We start from the raw sequence: 23,494 nt of genomic DNA, 5'->3' as shown, positions 1-23,494 counted from the left end.
CCTATAGAATCATGCTAATATCAGTATGAAATCAAGCAGATAAAAAACCAAAATTCATCCATGTAATTGAGAAAAAAATCTTCCAGGAAAGAAAGATACGTGAAAATAATTCCAAGAGGATGACAAACTCTGAAGTCTGGCCTGCTTCCTTTCCTTCTCCCATTTACCTCTACAAGTACCTTACTTTCATATTTGTTTTCCCTCATTCCATTTTCACTTGGTGAAATAAATGACAGCACAAATAGGAAACATGAGGGCATAGCTTTAAGCTAGTTATTACATGAATTAAGGATAATTTCCTTGACAGTGCAGGACCACTTCCAAGCAGTGTCTAGTGTTTCATCTGCATCATTTGTCAACATTTTGGGCAATAGGCTGAAAGTGTCATGTCATGAACTAGAAAATAACTTTTAAAAAGATAGGAAAAAGGTATGAACAGTCTTTGTGTAATACATTGCTGCTCTTCAGTTGAATATTCATGCTATGAACAGATGACCACATCAGCATCAGTCTTCTTTTTGTAAAAGGAGGAAGATCTATCAGAGACCTGTAGTAACAGGAGAGCATTATCTTTGTGTAACGTACAAAAAGAATAGAGGTTTCATTTTCAATGCTGAATTTTGGTGAACTGCAGTTAGTTAGCAAACATTGGCAGGAGATATTCCTACCAAAAATGCTGATGGACAGAGATTTAAATTTTGAATGCGATTTAGAGACCGCTATTCAAAATCTCAATCACATACACAAGAAAACACCAAAAACCCACCATATCCCACACGCATGTCCACACTTACATTTAAAAATATTAATATTTTCCTTAAACACAGTCAAACTAACCACACATTTAGCAAAAGTGCACAGGTCTGCAGGTTTAGAAACTTAATGTTCAGGCAGCATGCTGAAGAAACAACAAAAGGAACACTCAGATTTGCAGTTTCATTCGCAGACACTCCCATGGGAGAAATTATTTAATATTATGAACAACTGAGAGTAGAGGAAATTTAACATATTACAGTATAAAAGAATTTTAAGCAAACTTGTGTTTAACATGACATAAAATCACAGAAAAGTTTTTGCAGCTGTAGAGGAGATCAGAATAGTGGAGTTAAAGAAACGTTAGTTAACTGAAGTAAAAGCCCAAAATATGCTATAAATACGCCAATGTCCAGCAGGAGGAGCCTGTGAGCTTACTGCATTGATTTTGCGAGAACACCTTTGAAAAAAATTAGAGGGAAGCCACTGCAACACAGACACTGAATGAACAATGCCCATTATACTTCTTTACAGCAAATCCCAGTATACACCTCAGGTTTGTATACACTTCACACCCCCACCGTATTATTTTTTATCAGGAGAAAAGTTTCATCTACTAGATTTGATACATAACATCAAGTCCTTTTTATTCAGGGATCTTGAAGTAATTTCTGAAAGTATTGTTAACCTTGTTTTAGGTATCGTGAAACAGATGTACAGGGAAGAAAAGACTAGTCACGCAGCAAGTCAATTACAGAGGAAGGAATAAAATCCATATCTGCTAAGTGTAGATTCTTGTGCTCTATATATTTCTCATATCTATTATTAATTTTGTAGTTCTCAAATTGATCTACAAGTCAACCGCAAACTTTCTGGCAGTTTATGAAACAAAATATTTCATATTCAGAGATCCAAACTAAATTAAGAAGAGGATGCAAATATTTAGACAACAAAAAATTTCTGACAAGCTTAGTCTTACAAAGTGTCCTAAAGGGGTAAAAATGTTGGTTACTAGAAGGTAAATGGTGCCTGTAACTTAGACATGAGTTCTAGAATTGAGTCACTCCTGTTCCTGATACTAATTTACATTCCCCAGTAAAGCACACTGAACATTTATGCCTCAAACAAGATGTTTACTGTCCTTGTTTGTCACCATACACCATTGTTAACAAAACAGATAAAGACAAAGTTTTGGTGATACAAGAATATTTTCTCTGCTATTTAAACAGATATTGTATCTGCAGTAAAACTATCTGAAGACTCCACTCTTTGAGCACCCAGATCTAGAAACAGGTAAGTCATTGATACTTTCAAAGGTTTTAATATTGAAGATAGCATAGCTAAATCCTATCTGTAAGATGTGAGTCACTTACCCTAATTTGTGAAGCAACTCGAGATCTTCCAAAGCAAAGGTGCTGTATTCAAAGTATTGTTTACTCCTACTGATAACCTAGGGGTGAGAAAGGATGTTGGAGAGAAGAGAGAGCTGAGACACAGTTTTCAGTTGGTCTATACATGCATTCACTGCGAGGTCTAATTACCCAGTGATGAAGATTATTGACAGCTACCTAGGGACCAGCACCCGAGGGTGTCTCAGCTGGGATGCCGGACACGAGCAAAGCAACAGCTTCACCCACTCATCTGGCAAATGGCTGAGCGCAGGAAACAGAACCTAGAGGGCCCCCTACCACCGAGTGCAGCTGAGGCGGTCGGCGAGGCTCTCTAAGACGGGGTGAAGGCGAGGAGCCCCCCCTCCCCGACTGGCTGGAGAGAACGGGAATCCTGCCGCCTCAGCAGCTCGCCGCCCGGCTCTGGGGCCCGTTGCCCTTAGTGAGAAGCCGCTTCACTTCTCTCCACCCACACCGGCTCCTCGCGTGCGACTACCGCTGCTTTCCCTCGCTTGGATTTGAACTACCCGCCCTTACCAACCGCTGCCTCGCTGCCTCCCCCGCCCCCTCCGCGCTGCGGCCCTCGGGAGAGCGGAACCGCCCTAGGGCGAGGGCAAGGTGTCGGCAGGATAGGAGCCTGGAGAGAACGGCTCCGCCAGGCGGGAGAAGCCACTCCTTCAGGACACGGGAGAATACTGACGGGGCTCGGCTTTTCTCCTCACATTTTATACTCCCCTCCTCACCCAGCCCGCCATTAAAAACGCCCCTGCGTCGTTCCCCCACCAGCTCTGGTTCTTCTCAGGTGCCTGGCAGGGTGAGGTTTTCCCGCCTCTGTGAGAGCCCTTTCAGCTCCCGGCCGGGGGGGTGCCAGCGCTGAGGGGTGTCTTCAGAGGCGCCGGTCGACCACAGCCAGCCAAAGGCTTTCACAGACGATGAACCTCAAATGCACCACAACCTTTAAGCTTGAGTTATAATGGTGCTAATTAATTCAAGTTGATTAGTACATTTGTACTGAGGAACAAATCAATCACAGAGTATTTGTCAAGTGCTATCTCCTTTACATCAGCTGTCAGTTAGGTGGGAGATGACCTGTGATGTTGCCTAGTTTTTACCATGTTTTCAGTTAATCTGTGCATTTAAAAAGTCACAAATACTTGGGTGCCTGCTTCTGCTGAGCTGGGTACAGCTAACATGGGGCTCCACAGGCTCAGCTACCTGCTGGCTCCAGGGAGGTGGGGAACCGCAGGCCTTGCAGTGGCTGCCCCGCTGGGGAAGCAGGTGCTTCCCACACAGGGACATGGGAAAGGCCAAATAAATCATTGCTGTGTTCTCCTTCTGCTGGGTATTGCTCTCCTTTACCTCAGTAACATAACTTTTACCCTGGGTTATCTCTAATTTTTCTGGTTCTTTCCCTATTTACACTTCTAGTTTTTTCCTTCCACCAGAACCCTGTCAGATCTGAACAAGAGATGTAAAATCATCACGTGTGAGTCTAAAAGCAACACGTACATCCAAAGAAGCAAAGTAGAGGCTTTCCCAAGAAATGTCAAAATTAAGTAACGTAATTCCTGTACATGAGGTTTGGCAAGTTTGCAGCCTTCCCCTTTGGCAACCTCCGTTCCGCCAGCCTTGCACAGCCCACCCAGCACTGAGCAGGCTGAGAGGGGCCTGAGAAAACTCAGATTTAAAAGTTATCTATCCAGACCTAGGGGAAACTGTGACATTTTTTGACAAAGAATATTGTTTTATGTGACTACAAGGTAACAGTTATGGGTAAAAACAGAAAGGCTCTTGGAATATCTCCCCCTTCCATTTTAGAAGGAGAAATCACTAGAAACTTTCAGAAATGCAATACAAGTTTTCCAAAAGTGCTTTCTGTAGTATCACATATTTCACATGAATCAGAAGAAATTATTTTTCAAATAGTTGTATTTATTTATAAAATAAATTACCTTTTCTGTGAAATTGGCAGCTTGCTGGCTCCTTAAAGCGGGACACAGCACCTGCAAGTTCTGTCTCTCACTCAAACCCAAAGGGACTTATGTGACTTGGATCAAAAAATATCCAAGAAATGTAACAAGTTATAGTTGTGGCATTTAATGCAACAGACAGAAGCATCACACCAAAAATCGTGATTTAAAAAACAAACAAACCCAAACAAAACAACTCGCGCAAACCAAACCAAGCAAACAACCCTAACCTGAGAACATTGCTTCTAAACAAACAAACGAGGTAAGACGGTCTGCACCACACTCACGCTGCGCCCGGCTACGACCGTATTTCCCTTCACCCTGGAGTGGCCCTGCACCCCCCACCTCGCGGTCCCAACCCTTTCTGCTACTCCAGATCCGAGGAGCATCTTTTAGGGCTCGTGTTTATCAGCCCATCAGAACGGGGTTTATGTTAACGCGCTCCTCTAGAAAGAGGCGGGCTTTAGCAGAAACGGCTGAAGTAACCGAAGCTTTAAGATCTGGTTGAAATATCCTATTTTTTTTCCAAGGGAACAGTTAAAGGATGATGATAATCATGCAATTACATGATTCCTTTCTTAATAGTGGAGACCTTATTTTCACAGAATTAACTTTAAACTGACTTTTTCACGGCGGTATTATTAGTATGTCTTTTTAAAATTACCGGTTTGGGAAGCGCATTTTAAAATACGAAATGGAGAAATAAATCAGGGATTTTTTTATTTGTTTATTTATGAGATGGGAATTGCTTAGTGTGCATTTACCTGGGTTCAGGCTTTTCCCCCTCCTCTGCTTCAAATCGTTGGTACACACACCTACAAAGACCGTGGGGGATGAGGACGCATCGAGACGAATTATTCTGCCCTTCACATACCGTTTTTCTTGCATGTGCTGTATTTGGCACTTAGAAAGTTATATTTAGCTTAGAAGGAACAGGTGAGCTGTCTAAAATCATTACTGTATTTTCATTACATTTGACTTAAATGCAAAATTAGGAAAACCGCAACTATTTATCATTCCTCAAGTTTATTTTAGATAAGCTATCGGTTATGTATGAAGGTGATTTGCTGCTATGAAAACAACATCAATAAATTACAGCTGATAAAAGCTCATACGTACCAATGCATTTGGGTGCTTAGGAAACAATTTTTATTCAGTATTCAGAAACAGAGCAAAGAAGAGAAAAGACCTTTCTTTAAACTACGCAACCTCTTGAACGATGAAGTCGTTTAAATTGGCATATTCACAAACCACAATACTTGTTAAACATTTTTCCAGGAATAAAGCAAAGATAGCTAATTCTACGAAATGCCTATCGAAGATTTAAAATGCGTCCCGGCGGTGAGGTTGCCCAGTGACCGAAGGCAAACGGTACCGTTCCTGATCTCGGGACTATTTCAGTTCACCACATTCGGGAGTCACCGACACCTGAACTTCTTTCGTAATGCGACACTTAAAATACGTAGTATCGCAGCTTGTAAGTTTGGTTTAATATGGACACATATGATACTGCCTACAAGATTTAAATACCAAGATGTGTTTTTTATCGACGGACCTTAGGTAAAATGCTTCTGAAAACAGAAATGACCATGAGGTAAAACACCTCGGGGGTTTAAAACTCCGCAGTCCCATGACCAGCCCCGTCACAGGGTGTTCTTTTGTCCGCGTACGCAGAGTGGGTCGGGTACAGCCACATGAAAAATACCGAGAACGTTGGTTCTTACTCTATCAGTCCAACCATGCAGCTGCCTACTTTCTTCTTAGGAAAGTGACGCTACTGTTCAGCTTATATATTGAAAAACGCCACCAAATATTTGGGTGTTGTTTTTTTTTTTTTTAAGTGGCTAACACCGATATCTAAGTATTTATTACTTTCTCAACCTAATTATTCCGGGGCGGGAGACCAGAGCTGCCGGCGGCTCGCTGCCGGGAGCCGGGCCGGGGCTCCGGGACTCCCGCGGCTGGCTGGCTGGCTGGCTGGCTGGCTCGCTCGCGGGGCAGGGCCGCCGGACGCGTGCGCCCCGCACGGTGCGTATCGCCAGCTCGTGCGGCCGGCAGCATAACGGCACAGCCCGATGTGCGCGGCTCAAGGCGGCGCGGCGGCACCGGGCGCCGCTGGGCGGGCCCCGGGGCGGGCCGTGGCACAGGCCCCGCCTCCGCCGGCGCTCGCTGTGTCGTCATCAGTTGGCGTCGAGGAGACGGCGAGGCCGGTTGACGTGTTTGTGCAGGCGAGTCGTGGTTGGGGTCCACTTGTGGTTTTCGGGCTTCTCCCTTCGGAGGCGGTGGTCCCCTTCGCGTCAGGGGAGTGGCCTGGCGAGCAGGGAAAGGTCCGGCCCAGCGCCGTGGGCTTCTCTTCCGCATAAAAGCCCCGCGGGCTGGTGGGAGAGGCCCCAGTGCGGAATTGGGGCGGGCTGGGGTGTCTGGGGCTGAGGGGCCGGTGAGCTGTGAGGAAGGCCGCCTGTCCTCCTCCTTCGTGGGCTCTGAGGGGCGTGAAGGAGGGAGTTTGTTTCTCGTACAGGTACGCGTGGTGTCCTTTCGGTACCAGTAGCGTGGCCAGAGCTCTGCGTCTTCGCGGTAGGTGACAGGTGCTCCCCAATGCACATGGGTGCATCTGTGTGCCTGTTGGCTGTGACAGCTTGGCAGCACTTACAGCTTCAGGGTACTTGAAGGCTGGCTAAACAATGGCATCTCCCTGCAAAATACATGGCTGTAGGTCACTACTGTCTTTAGCAGCAGTGTTATTTTGCTGCGTGCATAGCACCAACTCAAGTTATTTAGTTGTAACTCTGGTCCTCCATAGTTCAGCTCTCTGTTTTAGAAGATGCTGCTGCTTTCAAATGTTAATGGATGACTGCTTGTATCTTACTATAAAGTACTGACACAAAAAGACTGTAACACATGTGGATTAAGGTGCCACTGTGGTTATGGTAGAGCAAAACCTTACGTGAAAGCTGTAGAACTTAATGAATTATCTCCACTTACGTCAAATGGAGTGGCATAATGGGAGTTTTAACAAGGTGGTTTCTCAAGTGCTGATCAGACTCTCTTAAACAAAGGATGAACTGTTTCTGTCAAGCCTATCCTTCTGTTTTCAACACCCTAGTTTTCCCAGTTGAATTTATACTGAAACAAATGGTGAAGATCAGGGAATTAATCCTTGCTGTAATATTCAGCAAAAGCCTCTAAAAGCCATGCCCATAAAGAAGCATCATGAAGTCTATTTGCTGGCATAAGGGTTAGGAATTCTTGTCTCTGTGTCAGGCACAACAGCGACACAGAAAATGGCAACCTCAAAAATGCTATAGGGAGATATTCATGTTCTAGTCTAGACTTGCATTGGGTAGAAAAAAAATGATTACTATCTCTCTAGTGGTTACAGCAACAATCTTAAAATTTTTGGTTGCAATTGTATTTACATGTTAAGCTAGGATTACTTTTTGGTAGAATGTTCGTGGAGTACATGTAACTACTCTGATACTGTAAATGAATACCTGTTTCCAAATAACTGAACAATCAAAACCATTATAGGGCATTAAAAGGTGTTTGAAGAGTACCTCTGAGTTATCAAACTCTTGATCAGTTTGGTAATCATATACACCGATGTTAGGATTTTGAGGGTGGAATTTATTCTCTCTGGCCCCTCATTGTTTGTGGGTTTTTATTTTTAATTCCTATTACTCTTCTATCAACAATCTCTTCCCAGGATTTCTAATGCCTTATAGCAATGAAAAGGTAGATTAATTTAGCTAGTGTAGTTTCAGAGGGGAAAAAAATATACCAAGGCTTATCTTGTTTATGATAGCACTGTTGTTACGAGTGATGCATAAGAAATTATTATTTTATGTATGTTCGCAGCAAGGACATTCTTACCACTGGCAGGAGGGAGGAAAGAAAATATTATTCATTGATCTTTAATGTTTAAAATCCTGTTCAATAAAAAATGTTGTGCTGTCTCCATCTTTGGAGGTTTTCTATTGGTAAAGCTCTGAGAAACCTGATATGACTGTGCTTTTGAGAATTTGAACTAGATGACTTTCTGAAGTCTCTTCCAACCTGAATTATCCAGTGTCCTGTGTATCAAATACAGATGGAATTTGTTTGTATTTACTTTTAAGGAAGTTTTTCATCTTCTGTTAGATTTAGATTGAGATACTGAAATGACTGTGTATCCCTTGAAAAAAATAATTTTAAAAACCAAACTGGTGTGCATGTTGTGTGTTTTTTATTTAGGACATGGATTCACAGAAGGATGTTCAGCCTCCAAAGCAGCAGCCAATGATTTACATTTGTGGAGGTAAAGACAAGTCATCAGTGAATTTTTTGACTTGTTACTGAAGACTCAGTGTTTCAATAATGAAGAATGCATAATCATTATATTGAAGAGTACAAAATAGAAATTGTTGCAGTGTGGATCCTGATGTTCTTGAAAGCTTTACACGCTAATGGTACCACATGTATGGGGTATATATGGATAGCAAGGTGGAAGTAATTCACTGGAGCTTGTGTTGCTGTGTGGAGGTCCTCCATCTCCAGAGGACACTTTCTCTAAGTGTTCGCTTGTGGTGCAGATAGTTGACCTTCTGTTTGGTGCATGTAAAAGATCTTTCTTCGGAAATGCTGTGTGGTCACTCGGCTTTTATTGAAGTACAGCAGGTGAAGTTCTCTCTTACCTATATATAAGTCAACAACTTAAAAATTGGTGGGTTTGAGTGGTCAGTTCAGGAATCCTTGAAATATTTTGTCTTTTAAGAAAATGAACTTGGGGCTTTGGGAGGCTGAGCTGATGTTTTCATTAGTAGACAGTTTAGTTGTATCAAGAGTGGAATGTATTCTGTGCAGTAATAATTTAGTGACTTTTAGCAAGATCTTCTTTGAGCTTAATATAAATGAAGCTTGCTTTTTTTTTTTTTTTGCACAGAATCTTGATATCATTCAGCTCTTGATACAAATTCACTACAATTTTTTTTATTATTATGCTTTGCCACAAGTAGGAATTTGACTATTAAGGCTTTTGAAAGTTTTCTATGCATTAATGATGCTGGTTTTGTTTACCCTCTCCCTTTCTCTTCCTCCATCACATCAGAGTGTCATACAGAAAATGAAATAAAGGCAAGAGATCCTATCAGATGCAGAGAATGTGGCTACAGAATAATGTACAAGAAAAGGACAAAAAGATGTATCCTTTTACATGTGCACTTGAATGCATTTGGGAAGCTGTGGATGGAGACAAAGTCTATAAGGCAAATAGAATGGATCATTTGAGTAATTATCTAAGAATCCTTCAAGGCCAAAAATCAATATTGTAGACCAAAGTACTATAGGGAAATCTCTGCAGTGTGGACGGGGATCTTGTTTTATTTCCTGGCACTTTGTCTCTAGTTTTCCATTTTCTACGCAAAATATATTAAGTTGTGATAATCTGCTGGGTAATGTACTGTGAATGATTGATATTAGCCTTTTAACAAAAGGAAAGTGTTGTGGGATTAATTAAAGATGAGTTTAGAAATGTTTTTATGTAGTTAGTTGGGACTTCAGATTTAGTCAGTCTTTTTTTTTTTTTTTTCCTCTCTGCTCCCTCTTTCTTCTCCCTTATCTCTTTTCAACCACAACACATTTTTTTTTTAACTGCACTATTCTAGTGGTGGTTTTTGATGCCCGATGATTTCTGCTGAAGATACAGAGACTTTATGCTGCAGTTTCATATTTGATATCTTTGTTCTGTAAATCCATTGGTGTACAAATGCACACTCTTATTTGTGTTTTAAGATATTGAAATATTAAAAGTTTACTGTGATACTAAATTTTGTCTATACTATTTTTCCCCAATAGATTTCTAAAGCTGCTGTTGGAGTTGTAGTCAGAGTATGTAGTAGTTTTTTGAGGTCAGTGGTATTGTATTCTGAGTTAATTTTAATTACTCCTATCTAAATTTTATTTGCATTTTAACTCTGTTAAGTGTTCTTTGGACTCCTGTGAACTACAAAAAATAACTGGGATTTGAATAAATTCCACTGAAAATAAATAGAAGGCTACACAAGGCTGGGTCTGAAACAGATCTGGATTTCAAAAGAGTCAGTCTCAAAGGACTTGAGAGCACCCACTTCAGACAACCAGTTGTGGAGGAGGTGTCAAAAATCATCATAATCATCTCTCAGAAAAGAAGAGGGGAGGGAGGCCAGGTAAAAACTAAGCAGCAATGTGTAAACAGAAATTCCCAAAGTGCTTCTTGACTTGGTTGTACTCGAGGAAAGAATGAGGTCTGTGCTACAAAAATAATTTGGGTAGTGTCCCAAAACTAAAATAACATCTTGTTTTACTTTTCGGATGACTTCTCAAGGCTTTGTAATAGAAAGACCAAAGCGCTTGTTTTGTATTGATGAGCCAAAACTTTTTGCATCTGCCTGCTTGGAATGTGTGTTAAGTAATTCTAAAATATCCTCATCCCTGAAGTGTATCACAAAATACTGCTGGCTTGTGCCTGATGGTAATTTAGCCTCCTTAAGTGCTTCCAAATCTCAATTGTGATAGTGCTAATTGTGATAGTGTTAATGTTGAGATAATGTGTTTAATTCTTATCAGTACAGTCAGTTACAGACTGCATGACCATGTACTGGTCATAAATGAACTACTACAGTGGGTCATTTTTGTGGATAAAAAAGCACTCTTGAGATTTTGTTTTGGAGCTGTCTGGTTAAGATTTTCTTATCTGATTGCAGCTCTTAAGACATTTCTTATCTAGGTTTTCCTTGGAATCCAGATACCAACTGTGTAGTAAAAGTGTTTTTATACTGGAGTGTATCAGTTTGTTCAACAGACTGGCGCGCACCTTATTCCTGCACAACAGGAACAAGGGATGAGCTGCCGCCGTGACGGCTCGGAAGGGTGGGCTCAGCAGCTGCCCCCTGAAGGGAAAGCAGTGGCAGTGCCCTTTTGTAAAAGCTCTGGTGGGAGTAAGGGACGGGTTTGCTGATGCGGACAGGCTGGGCGCCTCTTTCTGCCGGACGTTTAATGTAGAGAAGAGGATTTGCTGCCATCAGGAACGGAGGTGCAGACCTGCTTCAGAACACAGTGCCGGGGGAATGTAAGGCTGACGGGCAATAGTGATGTAGGCACCTGGGGAGACCGGCTGTTATACGTTAAATAAAACACTACCTTGAAAACAAGTAGGTGATGTTTTATTAAAGCTGTATGTTTGTTCCCCGCCCCGCCGCCCTCCTCAGCCCCGAGCGCGGGGCCTCGCTCCCACCTCGCGGCGGAAAGGGGCGCTGCGCCACACCCCAGCGGCGCATGCGCGGCGGTGAACGAGTGGCGGTGTTCCCCGGCTGAGGCGAGGGTCGCGGTGCGTCCGTCTCCCGGAGGCAGCACGGCACGGGCAGGTGGGTGTCGAAGTCCGCTGCACCACGCCGGTGTCGCTGCTGGAGCTCGGAGGGGCTCTGTGAGAACCTCGCCGGGGGTCACTGGGGAGGGCTGCCCCGCTTCCCGGCCGCTAGCCTGAGCGCGTTCCTGCGCGCCGCCGGCCGCCATGTTGTACATAGCAACAGTTGCTAGGCACGGGCTGGCTGTGCTGCTCCGGCTGTGGTGTGAGGGGAGCCTTTGGTGTGGGATTTTTAAGGTAAATTCCTGGCTCCGGAGGGGTGAAAGTTGTACTGTCAGCGGCCACAGAGCAGGGCATGGCGCTGCGGCTTCGGGGAGCTGCCCGCAGCCGCCCGGAGGAGAGGAGCGCGTTTGGCTGTGGCGGTGCTGTGCGTCCGTCCAGCTGAGGTGTCTGTTACCGCATTGCCCGGCCGCTCTCTGGGCACTCGAGGGAACTCTCTATTCCTAACATCTGTGGAAATACTGAAACGGGAGAAAATGGTGCAGTTTTGTGATGAGTGCCTCTCTTGCTTTTTACTCCTGTCTTCAATTATTTCCTGTATTTGTCTCTCCATGCATGTTGTTTCTTTTCCTGTACTGAAACTGTAAATTCTTGGGGCAGAATCCTGTTTTTATGCAGTACCTAATTATGACCAGTTATTATTTAAGTGATACTGTATTGTAAGCATTTTTGTGCAACTACAAATTAATATGTGTAATTATGCTAGAGGTTATAACACAAGTATTTTAATTGAGTTTGTATCCATACATAGTTATCACATACTAGCTAGCTGCCCTTATCGTACTTTTGCTTAAAATGGTCAGTTATTTTTAACTATATAACATGGGGAAAAAAAAGATTTTCTGCTTCATAGAGCTTGGAATCGAAATAGAGAAAGACGCATATAAGCAGATCAAAAGTACAGGGAGACAGGAAGTGCCCAATTTGAACACCTCACTTCATCAGTTACAGACTTACTGGAAAAGATTCAGATTAGTGCAGTAATATAATCAGAGGCCCAGAAAATGCAGTTAGTGAGGAAAGATAAACGATTGGGTTTATTTTTGCTACAGAGAAGGCAAAGGTCCATTAGATACACTGAGTTGGTTAACATCTTCCCTCTGAAGAAAGTAGTGTCCTGCACCATCTTCTCCTTCATCCCTGCCACACTTGCTTAAATAGGTAATACCATATTGTGTTTAAAGAAAAATAGAGAATGTGGTAGGCAAAAATTGGCAATTTTTCTTTAAGCAGTCTTTCTGACTTGTTCTGCCTTGCAGAAGCAGTAGAGTTGTACCTATCTTTTTCCAAAACATATATATATCCATACTTCTGTCAGTAAACCTCTGTCAAGAACAGTTTGTGTGATCAGGTCTTCAAATTTGAAAATTTTTTTCTGTGGCAATAGGTCTGCTTGCATAACAGGGTAGTACTTTGGAGCATGAGCAGCGTTATTCCTTAAAATAGCATTGCTTCAAAATATAACTAAGTGCCTACCAAATCACTACTTTTTTTTTTTTAATATTTAGTTATGGGTGATGAGTCAGTACCATTTTTGCTGGACCAAGGAACCACTAAAACATATCAAATACCTATTGGTCATCTGGACTACAAGTTCATTGAAAAATGCACGGATGTTAAACACCTGGAAAAGATTCTTAGGGTACTAAGGTAAACATTCTATTTCCTTAACTTCATTACTAATTATATTCCTGTTCTGAAAAATTCGAAGGAATCCATACCTATATTTGTCTTGAACCTCTTTGTGACTTTCTAATTTAAAAATTAAAATACAAAGTTAATCACGTTAAAAGTGTCCAAATTATAACGCTAGAAATCCAAGTCCTGTTTTAACCATCCAAAAAGTTTGAGCAACTCAATGCCAGGTTTTTTTTCAACTGCTGCCACTGGATTTTGATTCTGTCATGAAGCCATCTTGCCTGAGTGTTTGTGGTTATTTCAGATGCCATGACGATAATTTTGAACTGTGTATGTGCATCCATTGGAAAGTGGTTGAAGGTTAACTCACTGCAATTTTCTGATCAAAATGTTATTAGGTGACAGTAGAATTCATTTGTAAAAGGAAAATTGTCCTCTGCAGTCACCGCAGTGATTACACAGAGACTACACATGGAGGTAAATATGGAAGACAGTGCAGTTCAGTTCTTTATTGTAACTTTTATATCTTTGCATTTTAAAGGTCTGGTGAAGAGGGATGCTATCCTGAACTTACATTGTTTTGTGAAAAGCGTATTGAGCATTTAGATCCAAGGAGCAGAGCTCTGAGAAAAGATAAGCCTGCAGCCACACCTTCTGATTTCACAGCTGAAGAATGGGAAACAATTAATGGTGAACTGATGGTACAGTATAACTGTAATTTATAATGGTCAGTAATATAATCACTTTGATGTATCAATCTTCCTCTTCTTGTGCCGAAGTAGAATGTAATTATTTGATTAAATGAGGTGTCCTGGTTTTGGCTGAGAACGAGTTAATTTTCTTTCTAGTAGCTGGTCTAGTGCTGTATTTTGGATTTAGGATGAGAATAACGTTGATAACACACTGATGTTTTTAGTTGTTGCCAAGCAGTCAAGGACTTTTCAGCTTCGCATACTGACCTGCCAACGAATAGGCTGGGGTGCACAAGAAGCTGGGAGCGCACACAGTCAGGACAGCTGACCCCAACAGCCAAAGGGATATTCCATACCATATGACATCATGCTCTGTACATAACTGGGGGTAGGAACTAGCTGAGTATTGGCTTTAGTTGGTGAGCAACAATCATGTGTTTTCTATAGTCTATTATTATTATTATTATTATTTACAAAGCAAGTGATTGTTGCTCACCTATTATTACTAGTATTTGCTTTTCTGTCCTATTAAACTTTTTATCTTAACCCACAAGTTTTTTCAATTCTCTGCCCCGTCCCACTGGGGGGAGGGGGAAGTGAGTGAATGGCTGTGTGGTTGTTTTAGCTGCTGGCTCGGTTAAACGACAACATGAAGAAATGATCAAAGGATTATGTTGGGTTTATTATTTTCTTGAATTAATGTCACTGAATCTTTAAAGCCCATTTTAACTCTACAGATTTTTTGGTAGATTACTTTTTCTTCAAAAAAGCACAATTGCTTTTTGTCTTAATTGCTTTTCCCCATTAAGAGCAGTGCATTATAAGAATAGTTGTTAGGGTCATTACAGACTATGAAGTATATTTGCTCTGCTGCTTTAAGCTACAGATACATTATTTATTTATTTATTTTCAGAGCTGGGTGACAGAAATGAATGAAGATGATAAGAAACCACAGTTCCTGAGAACAGACACACTGCATGAAAGACAAGATAACTTGCCTCCTATTCGTTGTTCCAGCAGCTGTCTTCCTGCTAATCAGGTATCTCCAGTTTTCTAATGCGTGTTAATTATATGTCTTTCTAAAATCAGGAAATTTTATATGTATAAACTTCTAGTCATTGAGCCTTTCTTACTAGAATTATTTTGTTAACCATAAAATAAAAACCTTTAAGTTCCCTTGCAAGAGACCAATGCTTAAATAAAAGTGCCTCCTTAGTACTAGCATGTGTCTTGTAATAATGTTTTAATTCTGATCAAGAATTCACTTCTGGAGCAAATCTCCTTAAACACCCTTTTATGTTCTTTGATTCACATTTCAAAGTGGTGTTTACGCATATGAGCTAGGTTTCTTTTGGATGAAATTATGCCAGGAGGTTTTCTCCAGCTGCCAGTAGGCTTTTGTTCGATAAGACCAGACAGGAGCTAGTCCAAAATAAATACCCTGAAACACATATGGTGTGGATGTGGACCCTCTGCACCAATTGTTTCACTCTATATCCACTTTTATATTGGGTTGCACTGGTGTATATGTAGCCTTTGATTCCCCTTATTTTATACCTTCAGTTGGTATTCCAGCTTTAGCCATAAAGCATACTTAACAAATCTTTGGAACTACAGAATAAACATTCACATTTTTTCCTAGGTATTAGTTTCCTCATGGTTTTTTTCCATTTATTAATCTGCCTGAAGTCTGTTTTGTCTGTGACCAGCTTTGCTTACTAATACTAAAGGCAGCGCTATTGGAGGGATTGGCAGAAAAGCAGGTGTGAGATGCGATTTTTTTTGAATTGTCAGATGTTATCATGGATGGCTTCAGTCTGATTCCCACTATTTTCTTTGGAATTCTGGGACACTGTTATAACAAATTCTCTGAAGGATTTTTCTTTTTGGAAGTTTGGAAGCGAGAAATATTATGAAAGGATCCTTACAGGTCATGTGATATTTCTTATTAATTGTTAACTTGACAAATTTTATTGGAATAATTATGTATTAGTAAATGCCTGAACTGTATTTCTGTGTTGTCAGAAACAACTTGTTATGACATCAGACCAAGACATTTGGGATAGCGAGGCACTCTGTTATGTGGTATACAAAGATGCTGGGAATTCCACTGTAATGCTTTATAAGTGTTTAGTATTGAGACGAAGGTGCGCTTTTGTTTTGTTTTGGTTGGCTATTTTTTTTTCATTAATCTGTCCTCTTTCACATTTTGCAACGTATGTTCCTCTTGACTATACTATTTTGTTGAGACGAAGAGTGCCACTGTAGCTTTATTCTTGATTTATGTCCTGTATAACTGTTTCCTAGAACAGAAAATGGTAAATAGAATATCATGTGAACTCAGTGAATCCAGATTAGAACATAAACATAAAATGATGGAAAGTGGCTTGAAATCTAGGATATACAGTTTTACTAAAGAGAGTGTGTTCTGCATTCAAAGACAAAATATTTATTCAGATTTTTTTCTCCTACTTTAAGCCATGCAACAGTCTTCAGGTCAAGTTTTTATCACTTTTGTTCTTCTGTGGTGGGTTGACCCTGGCTGAGGGCCAGGTGCCCACCAGAGCCGCTCTATCACTCCCCTCTTTCATTAGACAGGGGAGAAAAGGTACAATGAAAGAAAACTTACGGGTCGAGATAAGGACAGGGAGAGATCGTTCTCTAATTATCATCACGAGCAAAACAGACCGAACTTAGAGAGGGAATTCATCTTATTTATTACTAAGCAAAACAGAGTAGAGGAATGAGAAATAAACCCAAATCTTAAAAACACCTCCCCCCACCCCTCCCATCTTCTCGGGCTCAACTTCACTCCCGGCTTCAACCTCCGCCCCCCCTCAGCAGCACAGGGGGACGGGGAGTGGGGGTTACAGTCAGTTCATCACGCGGTGTTTCTGCCGCTTCTTCATCCTCAGGGGGAGGACTCATCGTTCCCCTGCTCCAGCGTGGGGTCCCTCTCACGGGAGACAGTCCTTCACGACCTTCTCCAACATGAGTCTCCTCCACGGGGTGCAGACCTTCAGAAGCAAACTGCTCCAGCGTGGGTCCCCCACGGGGTCACAAGTCCTGTCAGCAAACCTGCTCTGGCGTGGGCTCCTCTCTCCACGGATCCACAGGTCCTGCCAGGAGCTTGCTCCAGCGCGGGCTTCCCACGGGGCCACAGCATCCTTCAAGTGTCTCCACCTGCTCCGGCGTGGGGTCCTCCACGGGCTGCAGGTGGAATCTCTACACCCCCTCATCCTCCCTCCATGGGCTGCAGGGGGACAGCCTGCTTCACCATGGTCTGCACCACGGGCTGCAGGGGGATCTTGCTCTGGCGCCTGGAGCACCTCCTCCCCCTCCTTCTGCACTGACCTGGGTGTCTGCAGATGTTCTTACATCTTCTCACTCCTCTCTCTGGCTGCAAAAGCGCTCTCTAACTGTTTTTCTCTTTCTTAAATATGTTATCACAGAGGCGCTGATGGGCTTGGCCTTGGCCAGCGGCGGGTCCGTCTTGGAGCCGGCTGGCACTGGCTCTATCAGACACAGGGGAAGCTTCTAGCAGCTTCTCACAGAAGCCACCCCTGTAGCCCCCCCACTACCAAAACCTTGCCACGCAAAACCAACACATCTTCATACAAGGTTTAGGTGTTAGCATTATTACCCAGGAAACCTAGATACAGCTTTATGCCTTATCTGTGGTATATGATTTCCATTCCTATTGTCCAGACAGATGGCATCTGTGAAGTAGTTGTAACTTGTCCTGGAAGAGAGAAGGGAGGCCTGAAATTGAGTTTTAGAATTCAATCTTTTTATGTAGCAGTGCAGTATGTACCACTACTAGATCACTACTGAATAAAAAGAAGCTGTTTCTATAGTATACACTAAACTTATACCTGTAATATGAAAACTCAAAAAAAAAAAATCGGTTAATTTCTTTCTTGCTGGTAAAGCTATGTGTAATCTTATAATTTTTGAGCATGTTTTGCTAATCATTTAGGACTGTAATTATTTTTCACACTGGCATCACATAATTTTGAAATATGGTATCAAGTATAAAGTTGACATGATAAATTCATAGAATCGTAGAATGGTTTGGGTTGGAAGAGACCTCAGAGATCATCTAGTTCCAACCCCCCTGCCATGGACAGGGACACCCTCCACTCGACCAGGTTGCTCAAAGCTTCATCCAACCTGGCCTTGAACACTTCCAGGGTTCCTGCTCTCTGCTAGAAAGAAATCCACAAACCCTCCCATAATTTTATGTTGTTATTTGACTGGAGACTGATGCATAAAAAGTTCAGTAACTTCAATGAAGTCAATTCTGGAAATCCTCACTGACTCTGAAACAGTGGATTGCACCAATGGGTACAAGTTTGGTAAATGGAAGCATTTTTTTGTGTCTGTAACCAGATTTTCTTGCTGATACTAAATGTAGGTACAGTTTCATTTCACTACTAATAGCTTATAACCCTATATGGTGATTTCTTTTTATTGGTGTGAAGTCATGGGGAAGATTTTCCAAAAATTAATAGAAAAAGAGTGAACTTTATGTAATATTTCCCTGTTTAACACAATATGGAAGTTTCTGTCTTACACCCCTGGTTTTTTTTCACACTGCCCAGGACTTTGAGGTTACATCTATACTACAAAATAAAAGAGGTCTGGAGAGACAGCTTGAGTTTTTCTGTTCTTAACTGTCAACATTGCTTAATTATTATTTTTGCTGCCTCACTTTTTCCAGGACAGAACTAAAGCATGGGTTTAGAGATACGCAGTTCCAAAAGACTGTATTGATGGAATTTCAGCAGACTTATGTTCCTTTGCCAAACACAGTTTCCTAATACTATTCCAGAAAGATTTCTGTCTTCACATACCTCCTCATGCTACAGTCCAGGGCATGCAACACGCATTACAAGTTCTATGTTATAAAAATCCACTGTGATGGTATCTATATAGCGTTCATATTATTTTGGATACTCTCAACTAAAAAAGAATACTGGTTAGCTGACAGAATAGTAATGTCTTAGGCCATCACACAGGGCCCCGAGGAGAACCAAGGCCAAATTCTGTGTCACCTGAACTGAAGCCAGTCTCTGTGCTTTGATCTTTGGCCCAGAAATTGTTCACTGGGCTTCAAACCCCATGGGATCCATGTATTGTGAGTTCTGGCAAGAAAAATGACAAGGGCAGATTTACTTTTTTTTTTTGTTCCACAGCATGCTAACATACATTTTTCATCAAAGCCTTTTGGATGAGATGCTCTGAAATACGACTAATTGAGAAATTCCTGACTCTGCTGGAGCCGCAACTTGGTTACAATGGTCCCAAGACTATGAGACTTAGAATTTTAAAAGTTCTGCATTTTCGAGTCAACACTTTTGCCTTATTCCTTAAAAGGACATGCTGTAGTTCTCTCCCTAAATTAAAGTTTCATTAGTGTAAATACTTTATGAATTTTCTTCTGAGAGGTTTACTATTTTTGTGCTCATTTAAGTTAAGGATTTCTGATTTGAAAAATTAAAAGAATTATTAAATTAGTAAGTTTGTATATACACCAGGATGCATACATAATGATAACTCGTGTTTCAGGAAGCCATATTTAGCAGTTACCTCCTCCAAATATGTGCTGAACTCTATTTGTCATTTTGTCTAGCTTCTTGAAAGACTGAGAACATTAAGAGTAATTCTGAAGTTATATACTATAAAAGTTTGTGTAACCTAACATTATAGATAGTCAGAAGTGTTTACAGGAAGGGTCACATTTGCATTATGTAAATTGAGGTGTTTACATCTAACTGCAGAAGTATTTCCTTGTTACAGTGTCACCACTGGTAGAGCTAGTTTGAGAAGTTGCTGCTTGTTTCTTTGGTCCAGTTTATCACGTGCTCAGTTGAACTGGTACAGATATTTAGGGATTGTACTGTAATCTGTATCAAAGTTTTTGTTTGAACCCAGATAATTTTAAATCTGCAACTCTACAAACAATTACGTTGGTTTAAACTCCGTGAATGATGGAGTGTAAGTTAAGAGGACAGCTGAACAGCCAGGACAGAGTAGACGGAAATATTTTGAACTGGCTGTTCCACTGTGGAATACCTGTTTGGAACTACACCTTGTTATTAAGTATTGTTGAAGTCAACAAGCAGGGAGGGACATAACAGAAATATAGTCTCATGACAGAGGTAGAAGAGATGCCAAGGTGCTATCTGTGGAAATACGTTCCATTAGTGTAGGAGATGGGTTGTGATAGAAGTCAGTCGAGTCTGTTACTGGGACTGATCGTTGCAGGAAGGTCCTAAGGATAAATTTTAGGTAAGGCAAACCTCAATGATGGAGCTTGTCTAAAAGCTAGGATGAGGGTAAGTCACCTTGGGAATTAGCCTGAGTGAACTGTGAAATAGTGAAAAGAAGTCCAGACACTATTTTGAAGTCAAACGTTTGTAAGTTTGCTGTGAGGGTTCCAAGGACTATCAAAATCTGTGCATTGCGTTCGCTGGAAATGGCGAGCCTAAAACAAGGTTATTGATCCAGTCTCAGTGTCAAACACCTCATCACAAGGCTGGGTTCTTCCAAGACTGAATTCTCCCTTCCTGTGTTGAAAGGATGGATTGGAAGATGGCAGCACAAGATAGTAATTACGAAGAGCAGTCACCTGTCTGAAAGTTTTATTCAGTGCCTCTGTGACATATAACAGGGCAGTGGAGAGAAAGTGTGAGACTGAAGAGCTCCTCAAATTACAATGATAAGTGAAATACATGAAGATTTTCTTTAAAGCAAGATGAAGTAAGTTTTCAAGACTATGCTGAGATTATTCGTGAATGGTGTTAGTTACTAGGAATATGTATTGCAGAAACAAAACAAAACCAAAAAAAGGCTATGAATTTCCACTTTAAAAAATTGTCTTACAGACTGGCTGTTTCTCTTTCAGAACAAAACATTACAAAACAAACAAAGAAACAAGAAAAACATACCACGGGATTACAATGAATGGGACAAGTATGTTAAATCCTTTATATTTAAATTTTTATTAAATCTTATTTATTTGTTTAATAATGGAACACAGTGGTGGTTTTTTTGAAGTATTTTCCAGAAACATAGTATTAAGGTCAGCATTTCAGGGAATTAGGATAATTTGGTGAAACTTAGGTTTTTCATTATAAATGTTCTGTTGAAATGCGAATGATGCATTGTGGTGCTAACAGCTGAGAACAAGTTAGTCTATACTTTTGTACAAGCTGCGTGAAATATAGCAAGTCAGCAGAAAATATAAATAAATGATTTTGTTTCAGATTTCATTTTTCCTTTTAACATCTAAGATATAAAATCTATGGAGGTACGTAAAAGCAAGAAATTAGCTTAATTTTTAGTTTTTTGAAAGCACTTCTAGAGTTATTTAACATGGGCTTACAAATTTGATCTTCTGTGTATCTCAAGCTGCAACTCTAAATTAAAAACAAAACTGATGAATCTTTATTCCTGCACTTAGCCCCACTGACCTCAAAGAATGAGCTTGAGGCAGGCGCATCAGTTTGCTCAGATTCAATTACACATAATCAGAGGTTTAGACAGTAACTATTTCTAGAGTGGATGGAGCCCTGATACAAAGACACTCTCTGCATCATGTAATGGTGGCATACTTCCCTCCCAAGTTATGCAACAGGTTGATGCCCCCAAATTGTTGAACATGGAGGGGGAAAATGCACATACTTGTCTGTTTTGCATGGTAGCAGCTTCTCTGTAGCTCCTGAAATCTGGAATATGAGGCTGTAGAATCAGAGTGAGGAAGCACAAGTTTCCAGTGCAGTAGATGGGGAGCTAAATCTAGAGACTGTGGTGTTTGGGTAATGAAACTCTTAATGTCTCACTCTACCCCAAAACCCCTGTCTGTCTGCATAAGATGCTGTTCTTACAAACAGTTGTGCATATCAGTTATTTTCATCCATGTATGTTTCAGAAATGGAGGCCTTCCTGCTCAAATGTGGACAAAAAAAATAGGTTATCAAAATAATTTCTGCTGCAATTTATGCTTTCATCCCTCTTTGTATAATTTAAATTAATAATTTGGGATTTTGTGTACAGTTTTATGTACTCAATCTTTAAGTGCTTTAGCATGCCAATAATGCTACAGTTTATGAATTTTCTCATACAATGTATTTATTTTGGGTTATACGAGTATACTGAAACAGAAGTTGTTTGAAAGAAATTTTTTGGTTTGAAGCATATAGTGTTTTCAAAACCTTTTGAGGGTAATTTCAAAACCTTCAAATAATTGTTTAGGCAATTTCTGAACAAAATGTTTCACTTCATATTTTAAAAACACTTAGTTTGAAATGTGGTTAATTTATAATAAAGAGGTAAAAGCAAGGTAGCAAAAGATCAGCATCAAAATGGAGAACAATTAGTCTTACATGAAAACGTTTTGAATTGGATAAATTTTCAAAATTTTGTCTCTATTTCAGATAGAAATTATTCATATTGTCAAGATTACTGTGGAGAGCAAAGGCTGTTTTTCATTCAGTCCTAAACACAAAAGCAGTGACTGCAGTATTTCTAGCTAGTGTAGGAATTGGTTATTATTGTATTTGTTTTATAGGAGTATGGCAGAAATATTTTCAAAAACTGCTTCAGAGTAGCCTTGGAAGCGTCAGACTATTTTGAAATTTCCATCATGTTTACAGTATTAATTGCTTTGAAGCTGTTTCTTAGGTATTTTGGCAAAGGTTAATAGAGATGTTTGATAGGGCTGGGATTGAACTTGATTATATTGTTTTTTAAATTTTACCTGTCTTTTTTGAGGGGGTGGCAAGGAGGTGAGGCAGATTTGTCTTGGTTTGGTTGGTTTGGTTTTAACCAGAAGGGAGGAGGAAGAGGGGGCGTAATGTATAGGCAGGAAAAGCACACACACAAGAAAACCCCAACACAACTAAAGGAGATAAGACCTTTTCCTAACTAGTCTTGGATAATTGAACACAGCCTTTATCTCTCTTTTCCTTTGGTTTATAATGGAAATATATTTCTTTCTATTAGTAGAGGAGTCTTGCTATGCAGCATTATTGAATTTGTTATTTTTATTAATTTAAGGTTCGATGTGGAAAAGGAGTGTTCTAAAATTGATGAAGGTTGTGAAGAAAATGACTCAAAAGCAAGATTCTTTAGTAGGCCAAGTCTACCTATAATCGAAAAGAAAATAGACACAACTGGTAATGTCTTGGAAACATGTAATTTTTCTTTAATTGTAATATTGTGTTGTAGAGAGTAAACACAAATTGAAGAAGCTTATTATAGACCTAAAAGTATCTTTATTTTTCAGCCCCTAGAGATGCTAAAAGTTGTTAGGAGGTCAGCTGAGCTTGAAGCCATATTTGAAAAAAAATCTACTCTTGGTGTTAATCATCAGTTAAAATATTTATGTTGTGTTTAGGTTGAGAGTGCTAGCTAAAGAAGTAAAGCATACTTCTGCTGTTATAAACCAATGGTAGAGGTTAGCCAGCCGCTTTCATCTTGCATTCTGAATTGCATGCCTATCAGAAGAATTTAGGTTTTTATTATAGAAAATAAAATACAAATTTGTTTTTAGTAAGCCATGTTCTTTTTAAAAAATAATATACAGATTATGAAATTCAAAATATTTTAGCTGACTGTTTTCATTGCCTCTGTGCAAGTTGTTAGTTGTTATGTATAAATAATTTTTTCTAG

At 40.5% G+C, this 23,494-nt stretch overlaps 2 protein-coding genes across 5 annotated transcripts in view; both read left to right on the top strand.

Annotated features, from left to right (window-relative positions):
* The first annotated feature begins 6,308 nt into the window (after positions 1–6,308).
* POLR2K (RNA polymerase II, I and III subunit K) lies at positions 6,309–9,912 on the top strand. 3 transcript variants are annotated; one of them, XM_075743627.1, is made up of 4 exons: positions 6,309–6,438; positions 8,342–8,405; positions 9,195–9,287; positions 9,751–9,912. In XM_075743627.1, exons 2-4 carry the CDS (start codon positions 8,345–8,347, stop codon positions 9,771–9,773), a joined length of 177 nt encoding a protein of 58 aa, XP_075599742.1. In that variant the 5' UTR covers positions 6,309–6,438; positions 8,342–8,344; the 3' UTR covers positions 9,774–9,912. The 3 variants fall into 3 exon arrangements, with proteins under 3 accessions (XP_075599742.1, XP_075599739.1, XP_075599740.1); XM_075743624.1 differs by lacking the exon at positions 6,309–6,438 and adding an exon at positions 6,599–6,685; XM_075743625.1 differs by lacking the exon at positions 6,309–6,438 and adding an exon at positions 6,616–6,770.
* A 1,507-nt stretch (positions 9,913–11,419) lies between these two features.
* SPAG1 (sperm associated antigen 1) overlaps positions 11,420–23,494 on the top strand; it is a 44,856-nt gene continuing 32,781 nt past the window's right edge. The window contains exons 1-6 of one of the 2 annotated variants that reach the window (XM_075743622.1): positions 11,420–11,487; positions 12,995–13,136; positions 13,666–13,825; positions 14,730–14,855; positions 20,727–20,794; positions 22,880–22,998. In XM_075743622.1, the coding sequence (XP_075599737.1) occupies positions 12,997–13,136; positions 13,666–13,825; positions 14,730–14,855; positions 20,727–20,794; positions 22,880–22,998 (613 nt within the window). In that variant the 5' untranslated portion in view covers positions 11,420–11,487; positions 12,995–12,996. Of the gene's footprint in view, positions 11,488–11,707; positions 11,724–12,994; positions 13,137–13,665; positions 13,826–14,729; positions 14,856–20,726; positions 20,795–22,879; positions 22,999–23,494 lie in introns of those variants that run through there. The other variant, XM_075743623.1, reaches the window with a different exon arrangement.

This window comes from Balearica regulorum, chromosome 2 (assembly GCF_011004875.1).
Source record: "Balearica regulorum gibbericeps isolate bBalReg1 chromosome 2, bBalReg1.pri, whole genome shotgun sequence".
NCBI lineage: Eukaryota > Metazoa > Chordata > Aves > Gruiformes > Gruidae > Balearica > Balearica regulorum.
Note: the sequence above shows the minus strand (reverse complement) of the source record. Positions and strands in the feature narration are given on the sequence as shown.

Excerpts from the sequence above, each read along its gene's own strand:
- POLR2K (XM_075743627.1), top strand. The coding sequence starts at position 8,345 with ATGGATTCACAGAAGGATGTTCAGCCTCCAAAGCAGCAGCCAATGATT. Across the intron at positions 8,406-9,194 it reads AATGATTTACATTTGTGGAG|AGTGTCATACAGAAAATGAA; the intron begins GTAAAGACAAGT and ends CCATCACATCAG. Across the intron at positions 9,288-9,750 it reads CAAGAAAAGGACAAAAAGAT|TGGTGGTTTTTGATGCCCGA; the intron begins GTATCCTTTTAC and ends GCACTATTCTAG.